Source organism: Macrobrachium nipponense, chromosome 46 (assembly GCF_015104395.2).
Source record: "Macrobrachium nipponense isolate FS-2020 chromosome 46, ASM1510439v2, whole genome shotgun sequence".
In the NCBI taxonomy this organism is placed as follows: domain Eukaryota; kingdom Metazoa; phylum Arthropoda; class Malacostraca; order Decapoda; family Palaemonidae; genus Macrobrachium; species Macrobrachium nipponense.
In genome coordinates, this window is record NC_061106.1 from 9064951 (window position 1) to 9075658 (window position 10708).

General features: G+C 35.5%; 1 protein-coding gene across 1 annotated transcript in view; it reads left to right on the forward strand.

Annotated features, from left to right (window-relative positions):
• The first annotated feature begins 10120 nt into the window (after positions 1 to 10120).
• Positions 10121 to 10708, forward strand: part of LOC135214557 (homeobox protein MSX-2-like) — a 3559-nt gene continuing 2971 nt past the window's right edge. The window contains exon 1 of the mRNA XM_064248924.1: positions 10121 to 10708. This exon is cut by the window's right edge and continues 428 nt beyond it. Within this exon, the coding sequence (XP_064104994.1) occupies positions 10515 to 10708 (194 nt within the window). The 5' untranslated portion in view covers positions 10121 to 10514.

Below are 10708 nucleotides of genomic sequence, written 5' to 3' on the forward strand. Positions count from 1 at the left end.
CACACCCAATCTACCGATATATTGGTTCTGAATCTTAATATAAGGTTACGAAATATGCAAATCAAGATCAATTTCACAAAATAACTTCAAATAAACACGCTGTCCGGACTATATATATACGTATATAGCACCATCAAACACCCATCGACGTTTATAGCAGCAAGAACCTCTGAAAGGAAAGTTACAGCTTTTCCCATTAAACAAAGCTACGAAGTATTGCTAGAGGAAAATAGGCTTCCTGTCATTGTTCAATAAAACTCAGCGACTCTTGACTATTGGGAGGCAATTAATTAGGATGGATAAAAAGATGCACAAGAAAATCATCTGTAATTTCTCTAAGATAGATGACGTATATTTTGACTTATCTGTTCAGACAGGAAATGCACATATTTCACGGATTTCTAAACAGAAACCAAAAAGAAGACAAATTTGGATCACAAATCTGCGAAGCAACGAATGAAAATAATTTAGTGAACTTTTCAATAAGAGGAATATTTATATAATATATATATATATTATATATATATATATATATATATATATATATATATATATATATATATTATACTCTTCTGAAGAATGCTCTTTTTCATGTAAGGTGTGTTGACGACATCTTTGCCCTCTTCAAAAGAGAGTATGACCCGGATTCCGTTTTGGAATTTGGTAACTGCTGCCACCCCAGCCTCAAGTTTACTCTTGAAAAGGAAGGGGACAATCGACTGACGTTTCTTGACGTTCTGGTTATCAGACATAACAGTCATTTTACCACCACGGTTTTAAAAAAAAAAAAAAAAAAAAAAAAAAAAAAAAAAAAAAAAAAAAAAAAAAACTTTAACACGATTAGGTGTCAGTTTTAACAGTTCTTGCTTTTATAATTTTAAGCTTAATTCTGATGTGACTTTAGTTGGAGTTTTCGCGATGATGTTACCTTTCTCTTAGAATACTTTAAACACAATTGTTTTCATTCAAAGATAGTTTTCAATAGCCTCAATAAACTACTAAACAAGGGGTTTCTCAATGAGTGTTATACTCTCACGGTACCAAAATTACACTTTTACGACAAGTTTCCATGCTGTCATGATGTCCATTTAAAAAAAAAAAATTTATGAGCATAGTTCAAAAACATTTTGGTGCATTGCATGTCAAACTGGTTCCCGATTGGCTCTATTTTAAGGATCAAATTTGTGCTACGATGTCCTTCTTAGTGGTGTACAAGTATTCGTGCACCAAGTGCAACTCGGGGATTTATGTGGAATCCACTCGGAGGCTTCTAAAAGTACGAATTGATTCTCATAGGGGGATAAGTTTTCGTGGAGGGTTAAAAATCTCCAACCCCTAACACTCTAATGTAAGATATTACACGAAATTCTGTAAAACTGCCATTGAAAGCGAAGATTTCTGCATAGTTGGACGAACTTCAAGCCAACTAGAAATACTAATACTTGAGTCGTTGATTATAAAACAGCTTGTTCCGATATTGAACACTCAACTTCGGCTATTCGTTTATACCTGTCGTAATAATAATGCTTTTGTTATTATGTTTTTCTTTCGAAAAGCTTATTTTGTTTATTTATTTTCTTGGTTTGGTTTTCAAATTATAATGTTTTAAAATATAAATCTTAAATATATCAATATTTTTTTCTTTTCTTTCTTACGTTCTGTTTGTTTTAATTAATTTCTCAGTACTTTACCTGTTCTAACTTATAAGCCGACTGTCGTTTTTTATGTCCTGAATTTGCCTTTGTGTATTTTTTTTTTAGTTTTTATTGTCAATATTTGTTTTTTAAATGCTAGAACACCTGGAGATGGCATCATGGCATATAAAACTTTAGGAATAAACACGAATATTCCTGTCTGCCCCCATGTTTGATGCCTACATTCGGTATTTCTGCCCCTTGCTCACTGGTATATCTATATATATATATATGTATATATATATATATATATATATATATATATATATATATATATATATATATATATGTGTGTGTGTGTGGGTGTGTGTGTGTGTGTGTGTGTTGTGTGTGTTTGTATGTATATGTATATAAACAAAGCTACAGCCATGAAGGAATATTGGAACACTGGAGGTGATAAGTACTTTCGTCTTATTATGAAGAAATGATCACAGTTGCTGTGACCATGTCTTGGTAATAAGACATAAGTACTTAGCATCTCCAGTGTTTCACTTTTCCACCGTAGCTGTAACTTTCTTCGTATAATCATCACGTTTCTTATGTCTTCGTGATTTAAAATCATATGTATATTTATATATGTATATATATATATAATATGGTGTTTTATCCTTTTTTTAAGAGTTCTAATCCTTTTGTAGGCTGGTCATCGTCATCCTTCAGGGTTGATGATAATGATGGGGAAATTATCAAATTTCAGTGTGTTTAATTTTTGGCAATTACTAGGTACTATAGAGCTTCCACTGGGAAAACTTTCATTGCAGCGTACGGCTGGAAAGCAGGTATCTAATCTGAAATCCATCCACACTCGCTGCTTGCCTACAGATGAGATTAGTGAACCGTATTTCTGGATGGGTGCTTTTGTCTCTGGTTCTGTCTGCTTGGCTCTCATGGCTCACCATTCAAGGTAACTCTGCGATTAGCCTATTTATATCCCCTTGCTGATGTACATTTAATCAGCAAATGTCTGTGACACAATTTAGTGCATTAAAATTCTGGGAAAATTTTGTTCATTGTGGGCAGTCATTCCCTCGAATGTACAGTTCTACTTCAGGTATTTTGTGTGTCTTTGTAGACCAAGAAAATGACGCCTTTACTTCTGAACTTCCGTAAACGTCTCCAGAGAGATGTGGTAGCATGTATGATGCAGAATATCATTACCAAGTCTCTGTGATGAGCGATGCTATTCTTTATTCCAAGGTATGACAACAGATTAAGGGTACTGAAAATTCAGACAGACATTCTAGCTATTTGTGACTGAAAGTATCTGTTACTGCAATTGATTTGTGTATCATTATTATTATTATTATGCCTTTGTTTTCTTTGTTCTGTGCCGGTAATCACATTAGGTAGTGGCCTGGCATTAAATATATGGATCACATCAAGATTTTAGTGTCTTTCACCTTTATTATTATTATTATTATTATTATTATTATTATTATTATTATTATTATTATTATTATTATTATTATTATTATTATTATTATTATTATTATTATTATATGCTATATATATATATATATATATATATATATATATATGAAATAAGTTCTTATCCTTCATCGCCGATGAGTCCGTTGACCTAAAGCAATATAAGTGGAGGAGAAAAATCGTAAACACAAGAATCAATCACGTCAGAAGTTTGATGAATTTCTGCGTTTGGAATCCTGTACACAAGTGATTATGTTCCTTCCTTTCCTTCAAACATTGATTTAAATCAAGTGATTAATTCATAAGTCAAATGAAATATATCAACTTTATTTTATGCGGAACAAGGTATTAAAATCAAAGGGCTGTTGTTCCTCACATGATCAGCGTTGATACTAATGTGGAGAGAGAGACTAAACAACATTCTTCATGATTAGCGGACCAAAGGATGTGTTTGGTTAAGGACCTCAATACGTTGCTGGAAATTTCTTTTTATCAGCACCAGGCATAAGGCTACATAAAACATCATTCTGCTGCTATGATGTCACTTGTAAAAGTCATCTTTTGTGCTTCTTGAACTAGACACACTTCTTTTTGAGGGGTCAACATAGTTCCTAACAGTCTGACAAATCAAATTAGTTAAATCTTAAAACCCGAAACTATAATTTTGTATATTCCAGCAGCGGATAGTGCCGTCAGTGCACCTCACGCGGTGCACTGTAGTCATTACTTGAGGTTCTTTGCAGCGTCCCTTCGGCCCATTGCTGCAAACTCTTTTTTTTTTTTTTTTTTTACTGTACTTCCGTTCATATTCTTTTTATTTCAACTTACTTTCCACCCTCTCCTCTGAAAACAATTGTTTCGGTGCAACTGAGAGGGGTTCCTCTTATTACACCTTTCAAAGCCTTTTGCTCTCAATTTCCCTCTCAAGCCAAAGTTTTATATTCCAGTCCATTTCATTCCATCATTTGTCTATATTTTGAAGGTGGAATCATCGAAATCAGAGATGGCTGACTTGACGCCAAAATCCGTCATCCAAATGGGAAAAAATGTCGTTGAATGTCTGATTAAATAAAAGGGGAAAACCATATATAAAAAAAAATTAGTGGAGAAAGTGAAGTTCTTTTCAGAATATAAATAAGATAATATTATATCGAAGAAGACAAAATGTGGGGTTACATACAATTCTGTTCAGACTAATGTTGTGTCAGTTGCCTAAAATTTTAGAGATTTACGTTTGCTGGTACTAATAATTTTGTCATACCAAGTGAGATATTTTTTTTTTCTGGCAGCATAAGTTATTAAGCAGCATAATACATTTATTCTCAATGAAGTGGTTAAGATGGAACGTTGGATACTTTAATCAACACTACAAATTATAAGACCCCAATGGGGAAAGCAGTCCTGTACAGAAAGAAACCTGAATAGTAGAAAATGAATTATAAAACAGAAATGTCAAAGAAAAACAATTCATATAATTAACAAATCGAAATAGGCAAGACAATTAACAAATAAACTATGATGTGAGACTCATGTCAGCCTGGTCAACAAACAAGAATTTGTGCCAAGTTTGAATTACTGAAGTTCCAACAATTCAGCTATAGAATAGGATGATCATTCCACAATAGTGTGGCAATAAACCTCACAGAAATAAAGGTAGTCTCTTAGAATTAACTGCATTTCTAAATGTAAAGGTAATCGTTCTGAAATTTGTTATAGATGATTATCAAATATGTTATACAACAGCACGTTGAGTTTTTTTTTTTAATCTTTTTTTACAATTTAAGGTGCATACCATCATTTGAAGTCTAAAGTTGAGAGCAATATTCAAGACCTGAAATAATAAATGATTTGAAATATTTCTTTAAAACAGGGAGATCTACAACAGCCTAATTATTATTGATTATTATTATTATTATTATTATTATTATTATTATTATTATTATTATTATTATTATTATTATTATTATTATTATTTGTCGTACAGTTAAAAAGAGGTAGATCGGATTTGTTTTCAAAAATGAATTTGCAATGAAGGATGCATGTAATCAAAGAAATAGGGATAATGAAAAGATATTGGCTGAGGGATTCAGTGTCCTAGAAATACTAACAGTATATTTCAGTTTGAATAAAGAAACAGCCAACTGTCAGGGTAAATTAAGTTAACATTACAGGGCATGATACTGGCGGAGGTTACTATCATTTGATACCTTAATAATGAAAATCAATGAATGCTGGTTACGTTGTCAAAGTTGGTGCCTAGGAGATGGTTTTGCACTTATCTGAGAGATATTATGCAATTTCTTGATCTATGAGAGGTGGAGTCAAGAAAGCAGAAGTAATAACAGTAAAGAAGAGAGGCTAATCGCATGTTTATATTACATCAATTGCAATACTTTTAACATTTCTGTCAAACTTCACACACACACACAAAAAGCGTTCTAAATCGGTTGACGACAACTAACCTCAAATGACATTAGCAAAACTGTTTTTCTCTGCTCAACCATCCACATCCAAACACATGAAAATAAAATTTAAGGAATAGTTAGTATTATTACTAGTATCAATAGTAATAGAAACACTAAGAGGTTGCCAGTTACGCCACATAAAACAAAACGGACAGCAGAACCTGATCTACCTCTGTAGGATGCGCACCTCGCCAATACAGTTTTACACAACTTCCCGACCCATCAGTACCTCATTTGATAACACTGCATTCAAATGACATCTTCTGAGTAATCTGAATGACATGATATTAGTTGAGTCATGTTGGTAGTGTCCTTGCTTTCACTCGAGAGTCTAAGGTTCGATCCCAACGAAAAGTGGAAATTTAATTCTTTTACTCACGTGATTGTTGATTTAATTTATCTCTTCTATCATTATTCTATTATACTATTTAAGGAATAAAATATCCCTTGCTTCGGTATTAAAATTTCATATATTGTTGCGAGTACACTTAAAATCCTTAAGCTTCGCAAAGAGAAGGACTCCTTATATCGGGCTTCCGCTTGGTCTTGACCATTCTAGTTTGTTGTGATGCCCAGCTACTGCTCCCTGGAGGACGTTATTCTGCCTGGCTGTGCGGTCATGGCGAGTAAGTCTGGATTAAGAGCTCTCCGTACGAATCTAGAGAGTTTAGTTTCCTGAAGGATATGGCTGATATTCATTTTACTTAAAACAATCAAAGAATTGTTCCCCAACCATTAGATTCTAATTGTAGGTACATAAAACCGAAATGCAAAATCTACAGTATGCACTTTGGAACTAGAGAGTGTTACGTGTGAATGAATTCCTTGCTGCGACGCAGTCCCATTTGCATGGGAAAGCTGGTGATCACTCTCTCGGAATCGAGGCAAATAAAGTGCGTTGTATTTTTAGTGGGTGACGTCACGTCAACAGAAGAGCTGAAGAGAATCTGTGCTCTCACGTTCAAGTAAAAATACCCTTTAAAAAAGCTGAAAGTAGCGAGAGTCACTGTTTCCGAAATGACTATTGCTCATAAATTATACTTCTAAACTGGATTCAAATATGAAGAACCCCCGAGGGAACAATAGCAATTCGTAAATTAGCTACCACGACCACACCACTAATGAATTGTAAATCGCCCATTCACGATGGATACGTGGGTTAAGGAGCCGTTAAAGCTACGTAACTCATATGAACGGATAAAAGTTGTAGCGTGACTTAAAAAGATGGAATCATGTTGAAACGGTGATGAACGGAGAAAAATCTATCATTCTTACTGACAGAGCAGAATACCATACAACTAACCCACAGCTTCCACCGTGATTTGAATTTCAAGTTTTTTTTATTTAACCATTTATATAATTACCTTCGAGATGAATGTGAGTTTCTAATGCATCTTTTTTGCATTAACTTCCAGTAGTTGTGCCAACAGTTAACCGATACCTTCCACAAGATGACAGTGTGAGAAAAAAAAAAGGGAAAAATTCCTGTGGCGGTAGAAAGGTACGAGCCGTGAATTTCAAATCCATAGTCCAATTAAAGACGAGAACACCATAATCTGTCTTATCTGTCAATTAAACTGACATTCCGGAGGCATAAAGTTTAAAGGGAGAAGTTTGCTGCTGACGTCAGGATGTCAATTCTTCCTTTACGCTTCGCCGAGGAGGAAAATATGTGTATGCGGTAACTGGCGTTTGACAAATCAATATTGACGTTCTGCCGAAGCGCTCTCAAAGGATTCCAGTTATTGATCCTTATTTTGGGGAGATAAAACATATCTGCAGAGTCCTAGTGACAATGCCAACTCTCAAATTTCGTCCAACGCTCAAATGACTGAATGCCGAGACAAATGTCATTGTTATGCATCCACAGAAATTCACCTCAGTCGGAGATACCTACTTTCCTCTCGGCGCGGTCATATATTTGGATTCCAGAGCTTTATATAGTAACCACAAAATCACCATTGCTGCTTTCAAATTGTTGATAAATCGCTTTCATCCGCTGAAATTATAATGAGCTTATTTCCGTCCAATTGTTCATTTTGATTTTATCAGTTTCCATGTTTGAAAGACAAGCAATAGACATCTTTGGCTAAATGTTCTTCTTCATGTTTTTATTCATTCTTATCGCATTTCGCTAGATGCGACACCCTTCAGGGGAGTGATGGGCGACACATTCGTCGTAATTGTTTCTTCAAGATAACATCTCATCGGGGCAACTTTAGTTGTAAATCAGCTCCTCCGCTAAATCAAAATTACTAAGCTCAGGATGCGCTGCTTATAATAATAATAATAATAATAATAATAATAATAATAATAATAATAATAATAATAATAAGATGAAGAAGATGAGGAAGAAGAAGATGAAAAAGGAAGCGAAGATGGCTCTTAATAGCAAAAGCATTATAAGGATCAACTGCAGCAATATTAGTAACACTAATAACAATAACATTAATAAATGATACTGACGCCGATGGATCAGTTGCTGTAATCAGTATAAAGTAAAAAATACGCCGAAGTTTCTTTGGCGCAATCAAGTTTCCTGCACAGCATATAATACTATATAAAACTCTCAGTCATAAGCCAAGAGAGTCTCAGCCACGGCTCATGAAACTTTCAGCCACGGCCCGGTGGTGGCCTGTGTCGCTGGTAACCTATAGCGGTGCTAGACTAACTTTAACCTTAAATAAAATTAAAAACTGCTGAGGATAGAGGGCTGCAAATTGGTATGTTTGATGATTGGAAGGGGGATGATCAACATATCAATTTGCAGCCCACTAGCCTCAGGAATTTTTAAGATCTGAGGGCAGAGAAAAAGTGTAGACCGACAGACAAAGCCGTCTCAATAGTTTTCTTTACAGGAAAACTATATATATATATATATATTATATATATATATATATATATATATATATATATATATATATATATCTTATGGAAATGAACACATGGAAACGTGTTCTACAGAAATAAATTGCTGACTCACCACAGGACCAAACCTTGGTCTTTCGAGTGAGAGTTCCGAATTGCTAATGCCCTGGATTCTCACTCGAAAGACCGTGTTACGGTCCCGTAGTGAGTCAGAATATTATATAAATGTGTATATATATATATATATATATATATATATATATATATATATATATATATATATATATATATATATATATATATATATACAGAGGAATGTGGACAGAAAATGAGGTGAGAAAGCATTACGGGAAGCTATATGATCTATATAGTTTTCATTTGTGTCCTGGAGATCTCCTAAAAGATGACGCTTCTTTGATGAACTCGTGCGCTGCGGATACAAGAATACGCATTGATTGTTTTCGGCTACAAATACTCCAAACACCCATTCATTAGCGAACCAGCAATGCTTAGGAGACTGAAGCAATTCTGGTTACTTTGAAAGATCACGCTAATAATTAAATTCACCGGGACTTGAAATAGATCAGACAAATACTTACAACATACTTAGCACTTCTTTTTTAAAAAGGATAACAAATCTTCAGAGACTTAATACAGTTGATTTTCAAACTTGAAAACAATATAAAACTACATAGCCTTTATTATTAACATTACACGACTCTTTCTTTAATAGCAGCTATAATGCAATAGTATTTCAGCTGCGATAAGAAAATTAGACCACTGAAAAACTGTTTCGTTTCAAACGTAGCCTGTGTCGATGTAAATCGTGTTAGATAAAAGTGAGCGCAAGAATGGTAACTAATGTGGTCTAAATGAATTTGAAATCAATTGGCTTAAATTTGCTTCATAACCTTCCACAGTCATAACATGAACGAAAAAAAAGAGTAGGAACGTAAGTAAAAAAAAGAAAAAGAAAAAAAAGGACAAAAGTTTCTTCTCCCTAAGCTTCAAAGTTATCATCTTCTTATCATCATAAAAACCATTCTTCTGTCACTTAGTCCATGAATACCCAACTAATCAGTATTCTTGAGAGGTAGGTATTCTTTGGTGAGGTGATGAGGGGACGCCAGTTGCAGCTTAGAGATTTCCCGAATTTTTCCATTCCCCTAATTTCTGTCCTATAAAAATCAGTCCGTTGTCAGAAAGTGTTGTCTCTTTAGAACCAGAGTTCAAGACAACAGACTGATCTAATGCGAATATCAAATGAAATTCAAACAGAAAACTGAATATATAATATATTTATATTATACTTATGAAGGACATTCTAAAACGTTGACAGACGTAAAGTTTGGTGGCGAAGGCATTCTTGTGAGGACGCTAAAGTAAAGCGACTTGAAAATCTTTCACGTGGCAATAGTCAGGCCAATTTAAAGAGCGTGGCAAAAGGTGACAGGAAAAGAGCGTGTTAGTCTATTCATTTACCAAACACTTTAATGGTATAAACATTATACAGCCGCTTTCTTCGCTTAGCCTTGTCTCATACCCAAGCCAGGAAGAGAGCGCGCCCGTCATTGGCCGCAAGGATAGCTGACACTCCACCCACTAACATGATGCCGAAGGCGATTGGTCGGGTTGTATGCAAGGAGGCGGGAATTAGAATGACTCTCGGATGCTGGTCTGCGATAAGTGCCAGTCTGTGGTGGACGGTCTATAGTCGACCACATGAAACTTGACGCTCTTCGGTGTTTACAGGATGTGCTTAAGCTGTAATGATTCGTAATAGAAGACTTCGCGCCACGCCGTTTCACCTTGCACAGTGCTCCAAAGGCTCTATCTGGTGCCTATGATAGGTCTAGAATGACAAGTCTGTTATACAGCAACTCGCTTCATTTTTCTGAAGAGTAAGACAGTCAATATAACAGTAATCAATGAGTGACTTTAGTGTGAAGAAGATATCTGATTTACTAACTGTGCCGTATTGCCAACACTCTCTCAACGCAGTCGGAGGGAGCTGCAGCAGCGTTGTCATCGTCAGCCAGCAGCCGCCTTTAACTGCACCATGTCCGGGGCGACGGTGAACACAGGAGGAGGAGGAGGAGGAGGAGGGGGAGGAGGCGGCGGCGGCGGCGGCGGCGGCGTCGGCGAGAAGCCCCAGTCGGCTTTCAGCGCCGTCATCAGGAAAAGTTTCTCCTCTTTCTCAGTCGATTCCATCCTCAGCAGCGCCGGCGGAAACCGCCTCACAGACGATGTCTC